Source organism: Somniosus microcephalus, chromosome 21, assembly GCF_052327205.1.
Source record: "Somniosus microcephalus isolate GS21.2 chromosome 21, FLI_Smic_1.0, whole genome shotgun sequence".
NCBI lineage: Eukaryota > Metazoa > Chordata > Chondrichthyes > Squaliformes > Somniosidae > Somniosus > Somniosus microcephalus.
In genome coordinates this window covers 31731878-31757919 of record NC_141007.1, presented here as the reverse complement: position 1 = coordinate 31757919, position 26042 = coordinate 31731878, and the positions used below count along the sequence as shown (strand labels likewise).

Below are 26042 nucleotides of genomic sequence, written 5' to 3'. Positions count from 1 at the left end.
TAACCTGGGAGGTTATGAGTAACCTGATCCACCAGGTGGTGCTGTGGCAATTGGTCTTCTGAGTTAAGTCTGGTCTGTACTGTTGTACTCTTTGTTTTTGTTGCCTCATGGCAGAAGCTTTATGTGAAAGTGTTGATTAAACCATGTTACGGAGTTAACCTGTGTCTGTCTCCATCTATGGCCACCTCAAGATACCACACTCATTATGACAGAAAGAGATCTTTTTTGACGGGATACTCTAAAATTAGGAACAAGTCTGGAAATATTATTAGAGATCATTTCAAGTATGTACACAAAAATTTTTAAATCACAGGATTTGTATCAGTTCAAACCGATTTTTAATTCAAGTCCAGTGATCATTTGGGTTCTTTTAGTAGTATAGGAATTACCACCAGCCCCACTTGCAGGTTAGGACGATTAAAGGAATACACCAATAGTCTACTGACCTCCAGCTGCTTGTGTACTTCTTCGGGTAATTCCTGCTCATAGGTCTTCAGAAGTTCTATTGTTTGCTTAAGGGGCTCAAACATCTCATCAGTTGTAACCTGTCTCTCCTTCACAGCCATAAGGTGACCCATTACACCAAGCAGGCCATTGAAATTGCCTTCTTCAACCTTATGACAAAAACCTCCTTCTGCTACTTTGATAAACGCTTTGAGATCAGCCAGACTGCAGGGAGCAAGAGGAAAGGAGTTGAAGGGAAATGTGAACAATGTAGCCAACACAAAAAAAAATGCATCAATTTATCCCATCAACATGAGCAAAAAGAATAGATGCACTGAACTTTACATAGAATTACATAGAATATACAGCACAGAAACAGGTCACTTGGCCCAACTAGTCTGGGCTGGTGTTTATACTCCACACCAGTCTCCACCAGTATTTCTTTTTATATATCTTGATAATTTGATTTCCTAATTTCTCTTTGTCTTCCTGATGGATTTTTTAAACTTCTCTCCTAAGTTCTTCATATTCCCTGTTGTCCTCTCCTTTAATATCTAAGCACTCCTTATATGTCTTTTTGTTTAGATTCAATTATCCCTTTAGTTCTTTATTCATCCATGGTGCCCCAGAATTAGTTTGCTTGTTTTTGGCTTTTAGTAGAATACATTTCTCTTGAACCCTATTGATTACCCTTTTAAAGATTTTCCATTGCTTTTCTGTCTCTTTGTTTTTCAAGATTTTCTCCTAGTTTACCTTTTTTAGTTCCACCCTTATTTCCTCATAATTTTCTCTTTTCCGATCTATTACCTTAGTCTTTGTCCTACTTATGTTCTCCATAAACTTTTATCATCTAAAACTCTGCTGCCCATATCCTGACTCGCACCAAGTCCCGTTCACCCATCCCCCCTGTGCTCACTGACCTACATTGGCTCCCGGTTAAGCAACACCTCAATTTTAAAAATTGCACCCTTGTTTTCAAATCCCTCCATGGCCTCGCCCCTCCCTATCTCCATAACTTCCTCCAGCCCTACAACCCTCCGAGATAGCTGCGCTCCTCCAATTCTGGCCTCTTGCGCATCCCCGATTTTAATCACTCCACCATTGACGGCCGTGCCTTCAGCTGCCGAGGCCCTAAACTCTGGAATTACCTTCCTAAACTTCTCTGCCTCTGTACCTCTCTCTCCTCCTTTAAAACGCTCCTTAAAACCTACCTCTTTGACTAAGCTTTTGGTCATCTCCCCCAATATTCCCTTACATGGCTCGGTGACAAATATTGGTTGATAATGGCCCTGTGAAGCGCCTTGGGTCATTTTACTACGTTAATGTCACTATATAAATGCAAGTTGTTGTTATGTCACTCTTGATCCTAATCTTGAACCTGACTGTGTTGCGATCACTACTATTGAGATGCTTTCCTACTCTTACTTCTCCTATCTGTTCTGGTTCATTACCCATTACAAGATCCAGCAGTGATTCTTTTTGTATTGGATCTTATGTACTGAGTGAGAAAGGAGTCCTGTATACACTGTAAAAACTCGATTCCCTTTTCTCCTTTCGCTACTTCTTGCTACCAGTTTATTTGGGAGTAGTTGAAATCTCCCACGATTATTATTCTGTGCCTGCTACTCGCCTTGTAGATTTGCCTATATATTTCTTCCCTCAATTCCCTTCCATTATTTGATGCTCTATAGTATACCCCTATTAGGGTGTTGGATCCCCGCTTATCTTTTAATTCTGTGTGTTAAATATTTCATTCAATTTATTATACTGTAAGACAAGCCTAAAATTAGTTCACAACATTCAAATAAACCAGGTTAATTTCAAGTGAATGGCTTTGCTGTAAAAGTTTCATTGATTCAGGTCTTCAGTTTCATACAACGTAACGTTTATTATAAACATGATTTTTTTGTGGGATGCTATCTGTTTACTGTATTATTTCTGGGTGTTAAATTCCCTTAACAGACATTTTCATTAAACTGTTGGTTACCAGGTTCTATGCATTGATGATAATTTCAACTACAGCACCTTTGGAAGAATACCATTAAAGCTATTTGGTAGACATTTTATACAAAACATATAAAATAACATGGAGAACTGTGTAAACTGATAGAATTGAAAAATAGGGAAGTTATGCTCAACCTGCATCGAATCTTGGTTAGACCACACTTGGAGTACTGCGTACAATTCTGGTCGCCATATTATAAAAAGGATATAGAGGCACTGGAGATGGTGCAGAGAAGGTTTACCAGGATGATACTAGAAATGCGAGGGTATACATATCAGGAAAGAATGAACAGGCTGGGTCTCTTTCCTCTTGAAAAAAGGCTGAGGGGTGACCGAAGAGAGGTCTTTAAAATTATGAAAAATTTTGATAGAGAGAGAATGTTTCCACTTGTGGGGAAGAGCATAACTAGAGGCCATCAATATAAGATAGTCACCAAGTAATCCAATAGGGAATTCAGAAGGAACTTCTTTACCCAGAGAGTGGTGAGAACGTGGAACTCGCTACCACAGGGAGTGGTTGAAGCGAATAGTATCGATGCATTTAAGGGAGGCTAGACAAGCATATGAGGGAGAAGGGAATAGAGGGTTATACTGATAGATTTAGATGAGGAAAGACAGGAGGAGGCTCGTGTGGAGCATAAACGCCGGCAACTCACCTTGTAGATTTGGTGTTCAGGTTTCCAATCTTCAATAGAATTAAACGCTTAGAAGATATTCTTTAAAATGCATTGGTCAGTTTGATTTCAAAGCCTGCTGCATGCCTATTTATACCTATTCTCAAGAGCTTTTACCAGGAGTAAGATGTCTTACCTGTTTGTTACATGGTCGATCAGGTGTTGTTTGAACACAAGGCTCCACTTCTTGATGATGTTCAACAAGGCAGATTTGAATGGCCTGGCATCAATTCGCATCCAGCTGTCAAATATGTTGATGGGCTCCAGATGGTTCACCTCATCATAGATCTTTTCATAGGAGTCCACCTGTTCCTTGTACTGCTGGAGGGTCGGGGGGCTTTCTGGAACACCATCTTCTGCACGAGCCTCAATTTCTTCAGCCGTGAGAACGTGCCCGTACAGAAGGAACTGACGCATAAACTCCCTTCGGTCATCAACCCACAGATAAGCATACTGGTCAAAGGAGTTTCGATAATCGCAGCATTTGGCCATCACGTGTTGAATGCTGTCCATTAGATGTTGACGCATGTCTGCGAGGTCAGCCATGTCTTCTATATCAGCCTGAGAGCAAAGTCTTCAGGATCAGCAAACAAATAAGACACAAGGAACGACCAACGCAAAATACTTATAGCAAATGTAGCAGTTAAACAAGGCAGCTATGAAAGTCATCATCCCCAAGTTATGGATTCTTAGTCTATCACAGAGATATCATCACAACTGCTTCTGACTACACTAAGGGGGGGAAAGAGATGATCTTCACCTCTAGCATCTAATCAAGGCTGGTTTAAGTTCACTTCCCATTTTTGACACGGTCACTACTATACTGCATTCTCAAAAAGAAAGGAGCATATTAAATGTTACAGACAATGCCCATCTATTTAAAATACACAAAAAGATCCCACCTTCTTAAGTTATTTAATATTCCCCTCTTCTAGTTTTTTTCCTGATTTGGAGAGGGGCAAGTGGAAAATTATATTTTCCATCGCTTGAATCTGTTGCTTTTAGACACCGCAAGATTTAAAGCTACTCGGGGCAATTTCAGCCTAACCCACCCATCGGGAAGCAGACGAGACTGGGTGCAATGTGGGTTTTATAGCCCACCCAATGGAGAGTAATATTGGGCAGGGTGTAAAACTGACGTTACAGCCGATCCCCTGGGTTTCCTGCCCGTCGAGTTAGCTTACAATTGGTCTCTAACAGTCTAATATTGGGCTTGTACTCGGTGCAGAAGCTTACCTGATAGTGAGGGAAGCTGCTGTGTTCTGCCAACCTGGGCACCAAGGATGAAATCCTGAAAACATCGTTGATCAGTCCATCTACCAGGTCGTAGAAGCCGTCACTGGTGTCTATCTCAAGAGATGGGTGGAAGACCAAGTCTGGGGAGACTAAGTCTAACTGGGCTTCAAACAGCGGTGCAAATCCAGCATTAGGCTCTAAACAAAACAAAAGGAGAATAATAGAGGGAGATATGAGAATGGGGATTCACCAGTAAAAATAGGCAGCTTAAGACAGTTCACAAGGAATACGAGCAGACTTTTCGAACATCCTATCTGTGAAAGCTCAAGGGTAGCCTCATTCCTTCATATGGGCTAAAGGTCATCCCACATGTTCTATTGTCCCAATTGCACCAATTCAATACCAGACTAAGCAATGCATGAGTACTGATGTCTGCCCACAATCCAGGGCAAGCTTGAGGATTATGAGTGCAAGGAGCCATTAACAAAAAATCTAATCACAAAATATCGAACTGCCTAACAGAAGCATGACCTTCCTCATTCTTTGGCACTTCAATCATTCCAAGGCGGGAAAAAAAAGGTTACCTAGCAACACTGTACATTTAGAAAATTCAGTCCACATGTGCTAGTTGAGCTTCTCTGACTTTTGTCTGTACAAGGCCTTGTTCTAAAGCAAAAAGAAAATGCTGCCGATGCTGGAAATCTGAAATAAAAACAGGAAATGCTGGAGATACTCAGCAGGTCAGGCAGCATCTGTGAAGAGAGAAACAGAGTTAACGTTTCAGGTCGATGACCTTTCGTCAGAACTGGAAAAAAGCAGGAAATGGAACAGATTTTTAAGCAAGTGTAGGGGCTGGGAAAGGGGGGAGGGGATGAAAGAACAAAAGGGAAGGTCTGTGATAGGATAGAAGGCAGGAGAGGTTAAGAGACATTGGCCTAGAAATTCGGTGGGCTGAGCCACCAGTTAGCGCCTAAAGAGGGCACTCAGTATCTTTAGCACCACTGGCCACGCCTCCCGCGCTATTTAGCTGGGGCGCTAATGGCGGCGTTAGCCTGTTGCGCTGCGCCACCACCGATGACGTCATCGGTGTGCGCAGTGCTCCGTTACCGCCCCGATCTCGATATTCTGTAGCACCGTTCGCAAATCATGCCCGGTTCACGGGGCCTTCCTGTGGCGGCAGTGGCGCAAATTAAGGTGGAGGTGCTTGGCGGCTGTTTTTTTTCGGCAGCTGCCTGCCAGCACCTCCGTCCCCGGCCTCCTGATCTCCCCCTGTGGCAGTGCCGGCTGTTTTCCGAGAGCCCGGCACTTCTCCTCGGTGCCGGGCTCTTTTGCCGGCACTCACGATCTCCAATCGCGCTGGTGCAGGCCCCTCCCCCTTAAGAGTGGGAGGAAGGCCTGCAGTACCGCAGCGCGCCGTGCCGCAGCGTGTGGCGCTGTGGCATGTTGCGCTGCGATATTCAGTTTCAGCGCCCTAAGAGGGACGCGGAGCGCCTCGAGCCTCGCCCCGTGTCTCTCTTGGGGCGTTCAAGCTGAATTTCCGGCGGTCGCAACTGCTCCGATCGCTGCGCTAATTCCGGCGCCCAGGCGAGATTGGCGCCCCGTTTGCAGCTCCACCGAATTTCTCCCCCATTAAGAGATATTCAAGGCAATAGGAGATGGTAATGGGACAGGCTAAGAAACAAAGGGTGGCTCTAAATGAAGTGTGAATTGCACGGGCAGAATGAAAGACAGCTGCTACGTGGGAGAGAAGAAAAAAAAGACAGACAAAGAGTGTGGATAAAAAATATATATATGATAGGGGCCGAGGTTATGATCTGAAATTGTTGAACTCTATGTTGAGTCCAGAAGGCTGTAAAGTGCCTAATCGAAAGATGAGCTGCTGTTCCTCGAGCTTACGTTGAGCTTCCGTGGAACAATGCAAGAGGCCGAGGACGGTGAGGCCTGAGTGGGAGTGGAGCGGAGAATTAAAGTGACAGGTGACCGGAAGCTCGGGGTCCCCCTTACGGACTGAACGGAGGTGTTCCGCAAAGCAGTCACCCAATCTGCATTTGGTCCCCCAGTGTAGAGCAGACCACAGTGAGCAGCGAATACAGTATACTAAATTGCAAGAAGTACAAGTAAATTGCTGTTTCACCTGGAAGGGTTGTTTAGGGCCCTGGACAGTGGGAAGGGGGGTGGTATAAGGGCATGTGCTGCATCTCCTGCGCTTGCACGGGAAGGTGCCGGGCGAAGGGGAAGGAGTGTTGGGGGTGATAGAGGAGTGGACTAGGGTGTCACGGAGGGAGCAGTCCCTACGGAATGCTGAAAGGGGAGTTGAGGGGAAGATGCTGTAATGTATATACCTTTAAAGGGAGGAACTACGTTTTACAGCTCATGTATACTGTAGTACCGGCAGTGACTACACCTGTATATAGCACTGAGTAATAATCTGTACAGGCAGTTCCACTCTGAGCCAAGCTGAGTAAACACCTGTTGTATCGTTTCTCCTGCAGTCTGTGTCTTATTATACACAGACACTACATTGGCGACGAGGCAAGTTCGAACCTACCTGCAACTCTGCATCACCTCCCAGGGATTCGTTCCTGGAGATCAGTGGATTGGAGGTCAAGGCCAGAGACTCGGGCGTCGACCACGGGCAACCGCCCAGTCATCCAGCAGAGACTCGCGTATTGCGGGGGAGACTGTCGAGAGCCAGGCTTGGCTTTCCAGTCGAGGTGGTCCAGCGAAACGGGTTGGCAACGGGTAATGCGCAGACCCTTCCCGGACAGCGGCGGACTAGAGCCCGACCGAGCGGCACAGCAAAGGGCCGAGCAGCGTCGACGGGGGAGAGAGAGAGAGGGCAGAGCGCACAGGGCGCAGCCGGTGTTCAGGGGCCGAGCAGCATCGAAGACAGGGAGAGAGAGATGCACAGAAACCCGCGAGGCGCCGCCATTGCCATGAGGACCGCCGAGAGCGACGTTGGCAGCAACGGGGGAGGAAGGAAAGCGCGGGAGATGCCATTTTAAACCACACCCAAAATGCCGAAGAGCGGCAGTATCACTGCATTTGACAATGAAGTTGAAGATTGGACTACATATGTCGAACGAATAGAGGTGTACTGCAAGGCAAATGAGGTGTCAGATGACAAGAAAGCGTCGGTATTGTTAAATTTAATGGGTGCAAAGAGGTATGGTTTATTACAAAATCTAGTAACCCCAACGAAGCCAATGGAAAAGAGTTTTGAAGACATAGTAACGATACTACAGGAACATTTAAAGCCCACACCGCTGCTGATAGCAGAAAGATTCAAGTTTCACAAATGGAACCAGCATTAGGATGAAAGCAATGCTGATTATTTAACAGAACTGCGCAAACTATCGAAACACTGCCAGTTTGGAGTGGGACTGGCAGATACCTTAAGGGACAAGTTTGTGTGTGGGCTTCAAAGTGAAGGAACCCAGAAACGGCTTTTATCTGAAAAGGACCTTACGCTGGAAAAGGCTTTTAGCATTGCGGTATCATATGAAGCAGCAGCACGGGGCGCTGCAGAGATACAACAGAGACCGCAAGAATATGGCACAAACGAAATGTCATATGGAACAGAGAAGTGCTATCGCTGTGGCAGAACAACACACGACCAGAATGGGTTGCTGGTTCAAAGACAAAGTGTGCAGACAGTCTGGATTGGCATTCCATACAGGCACTGACTGTGGCTGACAAAACAGATGACGACGTCACACCTGGGCGACTGTCAAAGATCCTAACCGACATGAAAGAAGTGTTCCAGCAAGGACTCGGAACACTAAAAGGCATGACAGCAACGATTAAAATTGAAGAAAACGCAAGCCCAAAATTTTTTTAAGGCCAACCTTATGTGATCCGCCCAGCCGTCGAAGCAGAGCTGGAGAGTCTGGAACGTTCAGGTGTACTGTCCAAGGTAGACTGGAGCGAGTGTGCTACACCCATCGTCCCGGTGATGAAAAAGTCATTGAGCAGCACGCCTGGGGAACCAAGGAAGGTTCGCATCTGTGGGGACTTTAAGGTAACAGTGAACCCTGTCCTTCACACCGTACAATATCCACTTCCGCGGATTGAAGATATTTTCGCCTCACTATCTGGAGGGAAACGCTTCACTAAGATTGATCTGGCCCAGGCGTATCTGCAAATGCAGGTAGAAGAAGCATCAAAAAAATACCTCACAATCAACACCCATAAAGGCCTCTACCAATACAATCGGCTGGTATTCGGGGTAGCATCAGCTCCGGCTATCTGGCAGAGGGCAATGGAACAAGTCCTGCAAGGGATCCCAGGGACCCAGTGTTATTTGGACGACATCCTGGTCACGGGCGAAAATGACAGTGATCACCTTGCCAACCTGGAGCAGGTGCTCACTAGATTGCAGGAATATGGGCTCCGAGCTAACCGCCCCAAATGCGAGTTTTTTAGAAAACAGATCTCGTATGGTGGCCACGTTATCGATAAAGAGGGGTTACATAAGTCCCCAGAGAAGATTGAGGCAGTAGTCAAGGCTCCAGCACCGGAAAATGTGTCACAACTGAGGTCGTTCCTCGGGCTGGTAAACTACTACCATAAGTTCTTGCCAAATTTGTCTACAATACTACACCCACTGAACACCTTACTGCAAACTGGGGTGCCATGGAAGTGGAGTGACGAATGTAGACGAGCTTTCCAGAAGAGCAAAACACTAATCACATCGAAAGAGGTATTGGCCCATTACAACCCGGCATTACCAATTCGGTTGGCATGTGATGCGTCACCCTACGGCATTGGAGCGGTGCTGTCGCACAAATTCTCAGACGGCTCAGAGAGGCCAATAGCCTTTGCGTCACGATCACTAACCTCAGCCGAGCGTAACTACGCCCAGATTGACAGGGAGGCCCTCAGCCTAGTGTGGGGAGTGAAAAAGTTCAATCACTATCTGCACGGGCAGAAATTCACCTTGCTGACTGATCACCAGCCTCTTGTCTCCATTTTTAATCCGAAGAAGGGCGTTCCGGTGATGACTGCGCAACGACTACAAAGATGGTCACTTTTTCTAGGGGCGCACCACTATGAGATTGAATATAAGGGCACGAAACAGCATGGAAATGCTGATGGGCTATCACGCCTGCCACTGCCTACTGCGGAGGAAGCACCAGCAGTGGATCCTGTCGAAATATTCCATTCGACTATAGTTGAATACGTACCGGTAACTAACGCTTGTATCGAAAAGGAAACCCAAAATGACCCGACACTGTCTCGGGTATATGATTTGACGGTGAAGGGATGGCCAGCACATGGCGACTCACTGTTGCCAGCATTCTCAACAAGGAGAGGAGAGAACAGCTGTCAGTGTGCCGGGGGACCTTGATGTGTGGATCCCGAGTGGTAATTCCACCCAAGTTAAGGGATAGAATGCTCAATGAGCTTCATGAGGGTCATCTGGGAGGGGTAAAAATGAAAAGCCTAGCCAGGGCTTGTGTGTGGTGGCCGGGAATCGATAAACAAATCGAGGACCTGACCAAGAGCTGCTCAGGATGCCAGAGAGTCCAAAATGCACCACCACAGGCCCCTCTACACCCATGGGAGTGGCCCTCATCTCCATGGCAACGGGTGCATATTGATTTTGCTGGTCCATTCATGGACTCAATGTTTTTAATAGCCGTGGATGCGCACTCGAAATGGCCTGAGGTCATCAAAATGTCCTCCACCACCACGGAGAAAACTATTGCAGTCCTACGGACCATTTTTGCCAGGAATGGCTTGCCAGAACAGATTTGCTCCGACAACGGACCACAGTTTGTGTCCGAAGAGTTCCGGAGGTTCTTGAAAAAGAATGGGGTAAGGCATTACACATCCACCCCGTATCATCCAGCCACAAATGGATTGGCTGAGAGGTTCGTACAAACCTTTAAGAAGGCAATAAAGGCTATGTACAATGACAACATTCCGCTGCAGCACAAGGTGGACAATTTCCTGTTCGCCTACCGGAATGCAACACATGCAGTCACCAACCAGGCCCCAGCCATGATGTTCTTTAACCGAAGGTTAAGATCTCGCCTGGATTTGCTCAGGCCAAATGTACGAAGAGATGTTGAGAGTAAGCAATTCCAGCACATCCATGAGAAGCCAACAAGGAGCTTCAATGTAGGGCAACCAGTCTTGGCCCGCGACTACCGAACAGAAAAATTGCAGCCAGGAACGATATGCACACGGCAGGGCCCACTAATGTACACAGTGGACGTTGGGGAGAGCATCGTGAGACGCCATGCTGACCAGATCCTAGAGTCACAGGAACAAGCCAACCCCATGCCTCGCCCATACGTACCTGGTGATGAACCCGACGTACAGGTCACATCTACCCCAGAAACAGTAGCATCGGAAGCTGATGAACCAACCGACGACAGGGGGCCAGAATCGCCTCCGCACCAAGAGCAAGACATTCGGGAAAGGCGCTATCCAGAAAGGATCAGGAAGCCTCCCCAAAGACTGAATATATAAATAGACTATTTTCAGCTAATGTTGCATGTTAAAAGTGTTAATTGTAATTAGTTTGATATTTAATTGTTAAATGAGTGTTATGGTACTGTTAATCTAAAAGGGGAGGAATTGTAATGTATATACCTTTAAGGGAGGAACTACTTTTTACAGCTCATATATACTGTAGTACCGGCAGTGACCACACCTGTATATAGCACTGAGTAGTAATCTGTACAGGCAGTTCCAGTGTGAGCCAAGTTGAGTAAATACCTGTTGTATCGTTTCTCCTGCAGTCTGTGTCTTATTATACACAGACACTACAGATGCGTTTGGTGGTGGGATCACGCTGGAGGTGGCGGAAATGACGGAGGATGATCCGTTGAATGTGGAGGCTGGTGGGGTGAAAGGTGAGGACAAGGGGAACTCTGTCGTGGTTCCGAGAGGGAGGGGCAGGGGTGAGGGCAGTGGTGCAGGAGATAGAATGGACACGGTCAAGGGCCGTGTCAACCATTGTAGAGGGGAATCCTTGGTTGAGGAAAAAGGAAGACATGTCGGAAGCACTGGTATGGAAGGCGGCATCATCAGAGCAGATGCGGCGGAGACGGAGAAACTGGAAGAATGGAATAGAGTCCTTACAGGAGGCGGGGTGGGAGGAAGTGTAGTCCAGGTAGCTGTGGGAGTCAGTGGGCTTGTAGTGAATGTTTGTCAATAACCTATCCCCAGAGATGGAGACGGAGAAGTCGAGGAAGGGAAGGGAAGAGTCAGAGATTGGACCATGTGAAGGTGAGGGAAGGGTGGAAATTGGAAGCAAAGTGAAGGAAATCATCTAGTTCAGGGCGAGAGCAGGAAACGGCACCGATACAGTCATCAATGTACCGGAAAAAGAGGTGAGGGAGGGGACCCGAGTAGGACTGGAACAAAGAGTGTTCCACATATCCCACAAAAAGGCAGGCATAGCTAGGACCCATGCGGGTTCCCATAACAACACCTTTGATTTGGAGGAAGTGAGTGGAGTCAAAGGAGAAGTTGTTCAATGTGAGAACAAGTTCAGCCAGGCAGAGGAGGGTGGTGGTGGATGGGGACTGGTTGGGCCTCTGTTCAAGGAAGAAGCAGAGCACCCTCAGGCCATCCTGGTGGGGGATGGAGGTGTAGAGGGATTGTACGTCCATAGTGAAAAGGAGGCAGTTGGGTCAAGGAAACTGGAAACTGTTAAAGTGGCGGAGGGCGTTGTAGTGATCAATAACATGTCATTCTATAGTGGACACTAGGTGGAGCCGTAGAGCTGTATATAAGACTACACTACCCAGCTGTATATATATTAAGACTACATTACCCATGAGGCACTAGGCTACCCACAAGGCAGCAGTCAAGATGGAAGCCTCTACAAGATGCTGTACAAGTCCACATGTGCTCAATAAAAGTAACTAGCAAAAGCTAGCTGTGTTCATAATAAGAATGTCTATTTATTAATGAACATAACAGGCGTCAGAAGATATGTTCTAAAGTATGGCCTCTGTTCTTTGGCCAGAGAAGACAACAGTAAAATCACAAGTAACAGCAAAGATATTGAAATAGCTACAGTAAAACAGCTCCAAGTTGGAAAGGGAAACATGAGAGAGGCTAAAAGAGAGCTTTGAGCATTCCTTTATAGAGTAAAGAAAGGACATACCCACAGTATGTAATTGAATACTTTTCCATGCATAAGCAGGAGTGTACAAGTGCTACAAAAACTTTTGGAGGACCTACATCTTTCTGGCACCTTGGAGTATTCAACGTCTTCAGCTGTCAGGTGAAGATAATATTTCTTAAAAGCATATAAACTGCTCCAGTAAATTATCTTTTCGATGACCTTGAAGAGGACTCGCCCCACATTGGCAACTGTTCAAGTAAAATGGGCTCTGATTATTCCTGGGATAATTCTATAAAGAGATAAGTGTTACTACTCAATTTGCCAGATTTTAGTTTGGTATTGGGTTTAACTGAAAAGTTGTTTCCAAAAACAACTACCTAGGATTGGTGAAAGGTTTTTGTCCTGTCCAAACAAGGGCTAGTGAGTTGTGCACATTTATGAAGTAATCTATTGTGGTTCAAGTCTGTTTCTTAGCTATGGAAGGAATCTGTGCCATGACTGAATGGATCTAAGTAGTTAGTGTGTGCAAGATTCACCCAATAAGAAACCATTTGGATTTTAAGGATCTCTGGAGTTCATCTTCTCTCCCCATGTGTAGTTGTGTGGATTTATTTCTGAAAGTGCTGAGACTTTTCCCTGGATGGTAGAGTTCCCTTACTCAGTTCGCACTTATAACACCTGATCAGTGAATATGCAGCCAGCTCAGTAAATAGAAGCTCCTTTAAGACTGAAAGAAAGACTTGCATTTATATAGCGCCTTTCACGACCTCAGGACATCCCAAAGCGCTTTACAGCCAATGAAGTACTGGTGAAATAAAGAAAGACTTACATTTATATAGCGCCTTTCACGACCACCGGACGTCTCAAAGCGCTTTACAGCCAATGAAGTACTTTTGGAGTGTAGTCACTGATGTAATGTAGGAAACGCGACAGCCAATTTGTGCACAGCAAGGTCCCACAAACAGCAATGTGATAATGACCAGATAATCTGTTTTCGTGATATTGATTGAGGGATAAATATTGGCCAGGACACCGGGGATAACTCCCCTGCTCTTCTTCAAAATAGTGCCATGGGATCTTTTACGTCCACCTGAGAGAGCAGACAGGGCCTTGGTTTAACGTCTCATCCGAAAGACGGCACCTCTGATAGTGTAGCACTCCCTCAGTACTGCTCTGGAGTGTCAGCCTAGATTTTTGTACTCAAGTCTTTGCAGTGGGACTTGAACTACGACCTTCTGACTCAGAGGCGAGAGTGCTACCAACTGAGCCACAGCTGACACTTTTAGGGACCCTGTACACCCTGCTGGATCTCAAAGCTACCATGACAGCTTGATAAAAGTTCTCTCAAATAATCCTTGTGCAGCCTGCACTGGAAGTAATAACTGAATGCTTCTCCAAATCCAACTAGTACAAAAACTACTATATCAGTGATAACTTGAATATGACTGCAACTGAACAGCCCAACTAAGAAATCATTTATGCCTTGTATATTCATTAAAAATAACATGAATCAATCAGCAGCGTATCAAAACCCAGACAATGTTGCCTAAGGCAAATCTTACAAGGAGACTGGGGAAGCATGTTTGCAGATCAGGAAAATAATCCCCAGCTAAGTGAGTCACCTGGAATCTGTTAGGCATAACCACGGCTTCACTAGGTACCAGCAGCATGAGGACAAACACTCTATCTGTAATATACATGAACAACAGCTGGTTGGGTGAGGTACCAGAGGGAATGTCAGCTCCTGTGGAAACATCTCCCAGCAAGAAACAATGGGCCAGAATTTCTTGCCAAAATAACGGCGAGTTTAATGTGCATGCCACTATTAGTGTGTAAATAACCCAGCAATTTGCGAGGAAGAGGTACTCCGTGAGTTGCGAATCGCCACAAGCTGCTGGATGGTTTGTGTCGCTCCGCCGTTAGCCTCATGAAAACAGCATCTCGTCATCAACCACCCCGTAAGTTTCAAGAAATTGCCGCATTTACTCCGTTAAAATGAATTAAACTCGCCGCAGAAAGTTAGAGCTAGTACTTAACGATGTAAGGACCCTTTTAATTGTGAGATTTATGCCACACAATGTCTTCAGCCCAGAAAGGGAACAATTGAAACTGTAGAGTCTCACTCCTACAGGTAGTAAATTGTTCTTGGAGGTTTTTAAAATTTTAAATTATGTATTTTATTATTTTTTTCTTACTTTTCCTTTGTTTATTTTTTCTCTCTCTCTTAATCCAATCTTTCCATCTCTTTATTTCTTTTACTGTACCTAATTTGACTCTAATTCACCCTGCTTCGTTCTTCGTCATTCTTTCTCTATCCTTAAATCTCATTGGTTAAGGAGATAGCCTGTTGGTCCCTTTGTTCACCAATGTCCCAGATGTCGCATTGACCTCACTGCTCCGTTACCAACTCGCACTTCCAACATTTTGTGGTGCAAACATTTTTCAAGCTGAAGGGTGAGGGGAAAAAAATCTAACAAACAGGACACGCCACGAGCTGCCCCGCTCCAGCAAATTCTGGGCCAATATCTTTGGAAGAATAGGGAAGGAATAGAGTAGAAAAGAAGGGACTAACAAAGACAATAATGGAACCTATGCTTTTAAAAACTAAACAAATTGACCATTCTTTGTATGTTACTCTTACCAGCATTGTCTACAAGGTAATTCAGAGAAGATTCAGTAGCATTGAAGAAACCGTCAATGACCATTTCATCAACATAGTCAACATATGCCTTCCAGACATTCGAAGTTTCATCTGCTTGGAACAGACTCAGATTTTCCTGGTGAATTATAAAAATGTTGCAATATTAGTCATAAATAATAAGGCAAATTGTATTACTTCATGCATTTAATAGGAGTAAATCTGTTAGTACAATTTGAAATATCCTAAAATCCGTCTTTCAAAAATGAAACAACCAACAAAAAATATTAATCCTGGCAATAATAATTCTGGCCTTTATTACAAGAGGATTTGAGTATAAGAGTGGAAACGTCTTGCTGCAATTATATCGGGCCCTGGTGAGACCACACCTGGAGTATTGTGTACAGTTTTGGTCTCCTTACCTAAGGAATGATATACTTGCCATTGAGGGAGTGCAGTGAAGGTTCACCAGACTGATTCCTGGGATGGGGGGGGATTGTACTATGAGGAGAAATTGAGTAGACTAGGCCTATATTCTCTGGAGTTTAGAAGAATGAGAGGTGATCTCATTGAAACATACAAAATTCTTACAGGGCTTGACAGGGTAGATGCAGGGGAGGATGTTTCCCCTGGCTGGGGAGTCTAGAACCAGGGGTCACAGTCTCAGAATAAGGGGTTGGCCATTTAGGACTGAGATGAGGAGAAATGTCTTCACTCAGAGGGTGGTGAATCTTTGGAATTCTCTACCCCAGAGGGCTGTGGAGGCTCAGTCGTTGAGTATATTCAAGACAGAGATTGAAAGATTTTTGAATATTAAGGGAATCATGGGATATGGGGATAGTTCAGGAAAGTGGAGAGGAGGTAGAAGATCAGCCATGATCTTATTGAATGGCAGAGCAGGCTCGAAGGGCCAAATGGCCTAATCCTGCTCCTATTTCTTATGTTCTTATAAGTATACAGTTTAATCCATTTTGGAATCCATTGCCATTGCTGGATGTACTGTTGTTATGCTAAAGTATATACTTTCATTGTACAGAACAACCAGCTCAGTAAGAAAATATAGGCTGGTATTCCTGCAGATTCCTCAGCAGTTCAGCTGTCGGAATCTGCAGGACTTCCCTCTCCTCTGGTTCAAAATCTTCCCTTTAAGTCTCAGCTTAGCCCAACATTAAACTTGTCAACAGATCTTCGGGGCGCTTCTGCCTCCTTTAAACAATGCTCGTCCTTTCCTGCTGAAGCACCCCTGCCTTCTTCCTCACTCCCAGTGGCTGGTATCCCACTGGGAGCTCACCATGCATGCTTAAACAGCCCTGACCCAGGTACCTGGATCAGGGTCACAGCAGGGTCAGGCCAGCAGTCAGAAGTCCCAACCCTCATCCTCCAGCAGTGGACCATCCTGGAGGGAAATCCAATCTCGAGAATCTTCTGTGTGAGGCATCATTTTTAATGATCTGCTGAACTTTATAATTTCTGAAGGCCCAAACACAACAAAAGCAGATCTACAATCTCAGGCCAGGAGAGCATTCGCTTCAGTTATCACAAGATTATCAGTTATTAATGGGCATGATCGATCAGAAAAATGGGCAAGAGATCCATTGTGCCAGGTGGTGAGAATGTGGAACTCACTGCCACACGGAGTGGTTGAAATGAATAGCGTAGATTCATGGAAGGGTTGACTACATGAGGGAGAAAGGAACAGAAGGATATGTTGATAAGGTAAGATAAAGTAAGGTGTGAGGAGGCCCGTGTGGAGCAGCAACACCAGCATAGACCAGTTGGGCCGAATGGCCTGTTTTTGTGTTGTACATTCTATGTAAGATTTTCTCCCATTTAGCACCCATTTAATTTTTTGGACAGGTTTTGTACTGGCACCAGTAAGGCCCATCAGTTTTCAGTTAATTATGTGAAAGTTAGACCCAGCGATAAAATTAAGATTTCCACACAATTTCCCTGTGTTTACATCGATATGGGGTTCAGTCACCTACCCATCCAGATACAATGGGCGCCCATCGCTGGTTACAGAAATACATTTAAAGAGCCTTTCACGATTAGGTTTGTAGCAGCGTTTTGAGGCTAGTTCTAAATGGTTTTTCTTGCTACTTTCCTGTTTCCACTTAGTTGGTCAGAAGGCTTTGTTTGAGGACCTTTGGGGTTCACAGAAATCACAGAAACCCCACAGTGCAGATAGAGGCCATTTCGGCCCATCGAGCCTGCACCGACACATATCCCACCCGATCCCCATCACCAACACATATCCCACCCTATCCCCGTAACCCCACGTATTTAACCCCCCTAACACTAAGGGTCAATTTATCATAGCCAATCAACCTAACCCGCACATCTTTGGACTGTGGGAGGAAACCGGAGCACCCGGAGGAAACCCACGCGAACACGGGGAGAATGTGCAAACTCCACACAGACAGTCGCCCGAGGCCGGATTCGAACCCGGGTCCCTGGCGCTGTGAGGCAGCAGTGCTAACCACTATGCCACCGTTGAGTGGCTCCAAGATGTCAAGCCCGAAGATTGAAGAATCGGTAATCCAGGGCACTTTTAATGACTAGTCAGCCAGCCAGCCTCATTAATGGGATTAAGTGCCAAATTTGTCATTAAATGCGGGGATTCTTCTCTCCGTTTTTTTAATTCATTCTTGGGATGTGGGCATCACTGGTAAGACTGTGCACACTTGAGGGCGGTGGCTTTGCCTTGGCTGTTACCAATCTGCACCTAAGTTCTCTGGACATAAGTAAGTGGGATATCCCTTTAGAGAGAGTACATGTCTGCCAGCCTATCTGAGGTATGCTGGTCGCTGTAGTTCTCTGGTGCTGCATTTCCTCTTTTTATCTCTTCCGCCTTTTCTTTAGGCTCTCCGCTCTCCTGATCTCCCTACAGATTTCTAGCCACTTACGGGATGGCGAACATTTCGGCAAGATCCTCGGTTCCTTTAAGATGATTCTCAAGCAAATTTTGGGGCAATTTTGAATGCTAGATATGAGCAGAAAGAGGAGTAGATCTTCACTCAGCATCAACCAGCTAGTAACTAATCAGACCAACTGGGATGGGGAGTACAGCAGAATCAGAACAAAAAACTGGAAGGACCCAAAATTGATCACTTAAATATACCAGGCACTTTTTAAAAAAGGAAACAGTTTTGAATGGTTCTGGGTTATGTTTTACTGTATGAAGATATTACCTAAGCAAATTTTAATTTTATTCAGTATTCAGATTATTCAGACTATGGTGGGATTCGAACGCCAAACACTTTACCTACCATCTCGTGGGAATTTACTTGGCATTATATTTTTATGTAAAGAATGGTGTGAGGGAGTCAGTAAAATATTAACAGCAAGACATAAAATAAGACTAAACAGTCCAGCGCCTTGGCTGGGTAGTTCTGCATTCCATTGAATGCTCCCTCATAGTTCTGATCTCACCATACCTTCATCAATGAGTGGATCTTTTCGCCCGTTTGCTTAATAAAACTGTAGCGTTTCTCAAGCCTTTCATTCCAGTCATCCAGATTGAGAAGGGCATCCTTTTTCCCTTCCTTCCTTTCAAAAACAGGAGATACCCATGTCTTCATAATATTCAGCATTGCACCCACATTGTCTTTTGCTTTCTGCATTCGGCACTCCAAGTCACGGACCATATCCCGGACTGTTTGTATATAATCCCAGATGCCTTACAAAATAGTAACAAGAATGTATTAAGCAGAGGGAGATTCTGACACGTTATTATTTATTAGGTTTGTTCAGTGATAAGCCTCAATTTATCTAGATTTTCTTCTATTAGCTTGTTAATTACTATTCCACTCCACTAGGATTTTTCCCCCTGTTATTATAATTCATTGTTAATGTCTTAACATGCTACAGTCAAGCTCTGGTGAGTTTCTGATCAATTTCACTGAAGTGGTTGTTAATCTTAAAGGAATGCCATCTCAGTACACTGAATAAACAACACAAGCTTGTTAGAGGTTTGAAAAGGAAAATGTCATCTCTTGGAAGAAATGTAAATTGAATGACTTTTCAACAGAGCAGCAGAAACCTCGTGACTGGGGCCCTAATACTGTCAGAGGAAACAGTGCAAGAAAGACAAGAATTTACTCCTGCCATAAACAACTGCTCATAAAACCCGACACTGGAAACTCCCCAAAAAGCTTGGCATTCCGTAAGGTTTTCCGCTTAATCAAACTATTTTCCTGGAAGTTCTCCTTCCTGGGAGAAGTTAAAATTGGCTTAAAAATTCTCAATCCTTCCTTCCCCAACAGCAACAAATCATTTTCCTTTTTAAGGGTACAGCATTTGACATTTCAAACATATTTAAAAGCAATTGGCCCAGAATTTGCGGTCAGCGGCGAAGCAAAGGAGTCCGCTGCTGGCCCCGAAGTAAGCTTCACATAAAGATCTCGCGATCCCTGTGTCGAGAACTTCAGGTTTTCCGACCTTCAATTCAAATTAACGGAAGTTAATGGGGATTCCCTTGTGCGAACTGCCGTGATGTCAATGGGCAGTCTAAGCAGCCAATCAAAAGCCAGAATTCTCGCAGACAGCGAACAAGGAAGTGAGTAAGCTCTTAAAATTCTAACTTTTTAAAAATGTTAGGGAAAGCAAATCAAAGATTGGGGCTCTCACATGGGGGAAAAGGCAAACCTGAAATAAAGATGGACAAACTAAAAAAAAATGTAAAAAACTTTTTTTTTTTTTTTATAAAAGAAGTTTCTTTAAAAATGTAATTTTTATTAAAATGGACAAATTTCACACGGCACAAAATTTTAATGAGTTTTCTACGTTCTTAACATTTGTTTAACAGTCAATACATTGTTCAAACCCCAGTTACACCGAATCCCTTTGGGTCTAAATTTTAGTGGGGAATTTAACAGCGTAATTATTGCGGAAGTGCCGAAGCTTTTGTCGGTTTCAATGATTTCGGTGATTAAACAGATTGCCGGCTCTGTTGGTGGGTGGTGGGTGGTCACAGCGCAGCCTGTTTCGGAGCCGTCAATGACAGACCGCAACTTTGGGATTTCCAGCTGTGCCTGCGCCAAATCCCGAAGGTGCGGTCAGTTTCAAAGGCGGAATGACGGCGAACGCTGCCAGTTCACCGACATCCCGATCGCAAATTGCGGGCCAATATTTTCCCAGTGCAACAGCACGTTTGATTCAGCGGAGCTTGTGGTTCATTCACAACACCGGTCCTTTCATGACATCCACTCTACATTTTAAGTTAAGTGCAAATTAATTTATTACCTTCATTCTTCCAGTTCAGTGACTCTTCTGCCTCCTTTATTTTGGAGTCAATCTGTTGTACTTGCCCCACTATGAGAGGAAACTCCACCCCCAGGACAGACTTTAGGACCTTGTTGTACCAGTTAGCGGTCAGCTCCAAGGTAGCCACATATTGTCGGTAGGATTCTTTTGAGGCGTAGATTTCAGCTGCGGTATCGGGAATCTTTTCCGTATGACGTGCCTCTAAGTAGCTAACCTCTCGTAACACCGAGACCAGCTGTAAATTGCACAGAACAGTCGAGATGGAAGGGAAAGATAAAGCACATGACTGGCAAATACTTATTTTTCTCTCACTTTTCTTCCTGGAGAGTTCAATTTGAAATAGGAGCATGTTGATGAAGACCATATAGTTTAAATCAATGCAAAATAATAATACTTTTACATTAGTCTGGCACAGCTTCAAACTCAAACCTATCATGGAGATTAAACCTGCTCATAATTCCCTGCCAATTGCTGCAGTTATATTATAAATTGTCAGTCCTCATTTGGGACAGTTGTCACACATCACAGACACCGACAAACAATTGTCCCGCACTGACACAAGCTGTTGGCACAAAAACAGAAGACCCACATGGAACTGAAACAGTACCCAGAGGGTGGTAGAGTGCAGCACTGTGTCACATAATAGCAGAACTTAGGTTTACACCCACGAATTCAGTGGTGAGTTTTTGGGAGGCGGTAAGTGATAAGTACAGTGCAGGCGTCTTCTGTTCAGGAGTGAGGAGAAATTTGAAACGCCCAGTCAACCAGGACGTCAACTTTCCCTGCCCAATGTTATCCAGGTAGCAGAGCTTTGCCTGAGTGAACACTCCAGCACAGTGCCACAGCTAAGTGAGGTGAGCACAATAATAAAAGAGCGTTCAGCCCCCATGAACACACGGGCAGAAGCAACATCTGTTGGCTCAGTCATGGGAATTTCAAAAACAGATTCGAACAGCAGGACGGGCTTACTTAGCAAGATGGCATGTGGCCCTCAGTCCCAGCTGCACCACTCTTCCCTCCCGGTAGTCCTGCAGTACGGCGGATTCCTGAGGCAGGGTCTGGCTGGAGGAGGACTAGGAGGGGGAGCTATGTGTAAGCTCGCTGCGCTCCTACTAAGACAGCTGGCTGTTTGATGTGTGCTTTTTTTCATTCCCACAATCCCACCAGCAGATGAGTTGTTTTTCCTGGTGTTCCCCTCCCCCCCCCACCCCCAACGGTGAGCAATTTCTATTAATGCTGCTCACATCTCCTCGCTTACCTGGGGCACTGCGCAGGAGGTATCAGTTAGGCAGAGATCCGCAGGTCAGATAAAATGGTGAACCAGGCAGGATTAAGCCCGCGGGCCAGTTGGTGAATGCTCCTGCCTACGTACCTATGCTGGTGCCTCCAACTCATCTGCTCCCCGAGTCGCAATATTGAGGCCTCTCCCAGCCCACCCGAAACCTAGCGCTGCCCCCACCCATGTCTCCACCTGAGTCCTTATGTTGCTGCTGCCAGCTGGCCCAAATCTTGATGCCGTTGTCCCTTTACATCCACAAATGCAGAGACAAATAGGAGAGAGAAGTAAAAAGGAAAGTGAGAGAGCCGTGAGAAAGAGGGAGAGATGTGAAGGTGGGCAGAAAGAGAAGCAACGAGAGAGAAAGAGAGTGAGAGAATGAGGAGACAGACAGGGAGAAAAGATGGAGAGAGAGAGACGTATGTGAAGGACATAAATGGCACGGCCCAAGATTTGCAACAAATGAAAAATAGACTGACAGTTGGGTGTAGCATTTAATCATGATTCTGCCCCACTCAAATGCGATTTAATTCAAATCTAGCCCACTGCTCCAAAAGGTGAGCCAACCCCAGACCCTGGGCACTCTTACACTCTGACTGATAACGGGAGACTTCTGGGGCAGAAGTAAAGAATACATCGTAATAATGCAATCTAATCTTGAGATTCAGACGAAAAGTCCTGAGCTTATCTGAAGCCCTCATCTGTAGTACACTTCCAGCTACCAATTATTCTGTATTCACATCACTTTATTTTCTTTGGGATTCATATCAGTCTTTGAGGTTTCTTCATGATATTCTAGCAGCCCTGCTATTTAGACCTGTAGCAAGATGTGACTCGAGTAAGGATCAGCAATGAGAAAACCGAGTCCATCCCACCGAGACTGTTTGTTTGGGTCAGGTTCATATTTTTTAAATCTCCACCTGTGCCATTGTACAGTTATTAGCTGTGAATCAGATCCCTCTGGAAATTTCACAAAACAAACTAAGGAGAGTCAAGGCCAAACAGGCAAATTGTTTAACGTTTTGCTTTTTTGACTTTCATCCCCCAATAGCCTGAGAAATCTTTCCCAAAGTCACATTGGATCCATTACTGAAGTGCAAGCTCCAAAGGTAACAGCTACACAACAATCAATCAGAGTCACAGAGAAACAGCGTCCCTCTCCTCCCCAATACATGGCTCTCTGGTTTTATGTCTTGGTACATTTTTGTACTTATAGAGGAGAGAGAGTCAGTGGTAGGAACTGCAATACTTTCCATCTTAAGCAGTTGGTAACAGCAGGAAATCCAGCTCTGGTACAGCTCAGGTCAAGTTGAGAGTAAAGCTCCCTCTGTTCTCTCCCCCCAAAAATGCCTTAACTCAAAACTCAGAAGGGTACCTCCCACAGTACCAGTATAAAATTCCCATTTCCCAGATCTAAGATAGATTGCTAATTTGTGCCAATTAGTAGGCAGTGTTGTGATGTGGGCTAATACTCACTGGGAACTGGGTTGAAATTGCCCAAATTTGTTTCATACAAGACTCTTGCATATAACAGAGAGAAGAGACTTTTGTCTGTCGATCTGGCCTAGATTCAGACTCAGCTCCCTGAAGTGAATAGACAGAGTGTTGACCCATCTTGTTCCCTCTGATCACCATTCCCTACAATATAGCACCTCAGCGAGGCTGCTGCAGATGTATTATTGTTTGAGTTTTGTAACACACCAGGAATAAAGAGAGGGGAACAGAACATAGAAAAGTACTTGGCACGTAACCACCCCTACTCAATGGCGCCCCAACCACAACAAGCGACTTCCTCTTCATAACTTGCCTGAGGATCAAAGTTCACTGAGATCAGTCTTGTTTCTGGGTCTCGTTTGAGGAGAGGCTGAGTGAGATTATATTGAGATTTTTCAGCTACAGTCTCGGACCAATCTAAATACAGCTTTGCCTCGTATCTACAAAAATTGAAGAGATTTCAAAGTGAGAGTAAGCACATGTGGGAAGAAGAATTCCTTAAGCTACTCAACAGATTCAGTATTAGTACAGCAGCTCAAGAAGCAATGAGCCAGCTAGCTTTAACCGAGCTAACATACATTGCTCTAACAGTCAATTATTCTCTTTACTTGTCCATGCAAATAAGCTGATGGATATTTGTTCCATAACACGGTCACCAGTACAAACCTACAGTTTGGTTTCACAAGTCTATCCATAGCATCAAGTCTACTCGACAACTCTTTCACTGGATCATTTAATCAGATGAAGTCTCTCATTACATTGCAATGGTTTCCTTTGTTGTGAACCCATTGAAATTGTTTTTACTTCATTAAGTGCACCACACGTGGGTGTAATCAGTGGCAATGATTTCCTCTGGTTGTTGTGTGTTGTGACATCCTAAATAAATGCAGGAGAATTTTGCTCTAGTCACCATTTCCAGCAAAACTGTAAGCGTGTCCATGATTCCGCCCGAAATATCAACTCGAGGAAATCTTCCTGCATTTGTTTACACTGTTGTTATGCACATTGACCAGAGGAAATTATCCACACTGATCGCTTCGATCTACACCTTCATAACCCACATGGTCTCATCCATTTTCTCCACAGAAAATCATAAAATCAGAAGCACAAAGATATTTAGCTCCAAGAGAACTGTGCTTAAGCTGAAGTATAAGGATTGTACACATTGAAACATCTGCTGCAGTTTGTATTTCTTTCAGGAAGCCAACAGGCAGGGCTGTGAACATCGTGGGGCAACATCAAGATCTACACAAAAAACTTCCCTCCATCAAAACCTGTGTTTTAACCCACACTACCGAGGTTAATGGCTGGAAATCTGACCAGAGTCACCACAGTGCTGGTGGTCCAGCACATTGCAATTCCTGTACACAGAACCATGGATGCACAGTCTGCTAAATTCCTGATCACAACTGTAAGGACCTGTTAAGCAGAGGCTCAGAAATGACCCACAGAAAATAGGGGAAATAGAAACCAATGCAGAGAGGGACTAATCGATGAGTCAGGTACGTCCAGCCAATGAGGCTTCTGGAATCGCAGATCATGTCTAACCAACCTAGTTCCATTTTTTTTGGGGGGGGGGGGTGGTCGGGGAGTTACCACATTGGTGGTGGATATAGGAAGCTCTCTTGAAACTGTATACTTTGATTTTCAAAATAATTTCTGACAATAGATTACTTATAACGATAGAGTCCTGTGGGATTAGCGGACAGATTTTAAGTTGGATAAGGAATTGGCTTCATTCTCATAGGCAGAAGGTTGTTATTAATGGCAGTGGTTCTGCGTAGGGACCAGTTACTCATGGAGACCCCCAAGGGTCGGTGTTGTCCTTCATTATCGATATGAATGATCTGGATGAAGGCATCGCGGCAATTGTCCGTAAATCCATGGACGATACAAAGATTTGTGCGGGTGTTAGGACCCGAGATGAGGAAAACAGATTACAAGCACATCTAGATTCGATGAGAGAATGGGACTATGTGTGGCAGATGTCATTTAAGAACATAAGACGTAGGGGCAAGAGTAGGTCATGTGGCCCCTCGCGCCTGCTCCGCCATTCAATAAGATCATGGCTGATCCGATCTTGGCCTCAACTCCACTTCCCTGCCCGCTCCCCATAACCCTTGACTCCCTTATCATTCAAAAATCTGTCTATCTCCACCTTAAATATATTCAATGACCCAGCCTCCACAGCTCTCTGGGGAAAAGAATTCCAAAGATTCACAACCCTCTGAGAGAAGAAATTCCTCCTCATTTCCGTTTTAAATGGGTGCCCCCTTATTCTGAAACTATGCCCCCTAGTTCTAGATTCCCCCACGAGGGGAAACATCCTCTCTGCATCTACTCTGTCAAGCCCCTTCAGAATCTTATATGTTTCAATAAGATCCCCTCTCATTCTTCTAAACTCCAATGAGTATAGGCCCAACCTGCTCAACCTTTCTTCATAAGACAACCCCTTTCATCTCCAGAATCAACCTCGTGAACCTGCTCTGAACTGCCTCCAATGCAAGTATTTAATATAGATAAACGTGGTGTCATGCATGTAGGTAGAGTCAGTGCCAAGCTTGTTTGCACCAGGTAGAATTGTAACCGTAAGCCCAGAGAGTCGTTGACCTTTGGAACAAGTTATCGGCTCGTGTAGTGAGTACGGATTCGCTGCAAGCATTGAAAAGGAAGCTGGACGAGTTCCTGACTTGGCCATTATCAGTATACATCGAAGGTAACTGATTTATTGCGGACGTGTCTCCCAGTCACTGTGGTTTCCTGTAACCTCTTTGATTGCTTTGGCGGGTCAGAAAAGAATTTCCAAGAAAATGTTTTTCCTCTTAATTGGCCTGATGTTTTCCTGTCACTCCCAGATGGTTGCTTGGCTGGTTGTTGGTGGTGTTGGTAGTGACTTGGATGGGGCCGGTGGTGTGCCTAAGT

At 44.9% G+C, this 26042-nt stretch overlaps 2 protein-coding genes across 2 annotated transcripts in view; both read right to left on the bottom strand.

Moving 5' to 3' along the window:
- Nucleotides 1-337: 337 nt before the first annotated feature.
- On the bottom strand, nt 338-21241 carry LOC147102687 (dynein beta chain, ciliary-like). The gene is made up of 6 exons (XM_085963407.1): nt 20330-21241; nt 18523-18764; nt 15089-15224; nt 4359-4555; nt 3259-3683; nt 338-669 (listed from the first exon to the last, which is right to left on the bottom strand). Exons 1-6 carry the CDS (start codon nt 20784-20786, stop codon nt 357-359), a joined length of 1770 nt encoding a protein of 589 aa, XP_085819533.1. The 5' UTR covers nt 20787-21241; the 3' UTR covers nt 338-356.
- Nucleotides 21242-23382: 2141 nt separating this feature from the next.
- The window catches only part of LOC147102686 (dynein axonemal heavy chain 9-like), a 75768-nt gene continuing 73108 nt past the window's right edge, over nt 23383-26042 (bottom strand). Inside the window, exon 12 of the mRNA XM_085964101.1 lies at nt 23383-23560. Within this exon, the coding sequence (XP_085820227.1) occupies nt 23383-23560 (178 nt within the window). The remainder of the gene's footprint in view (nt 23561-26042) is intronic.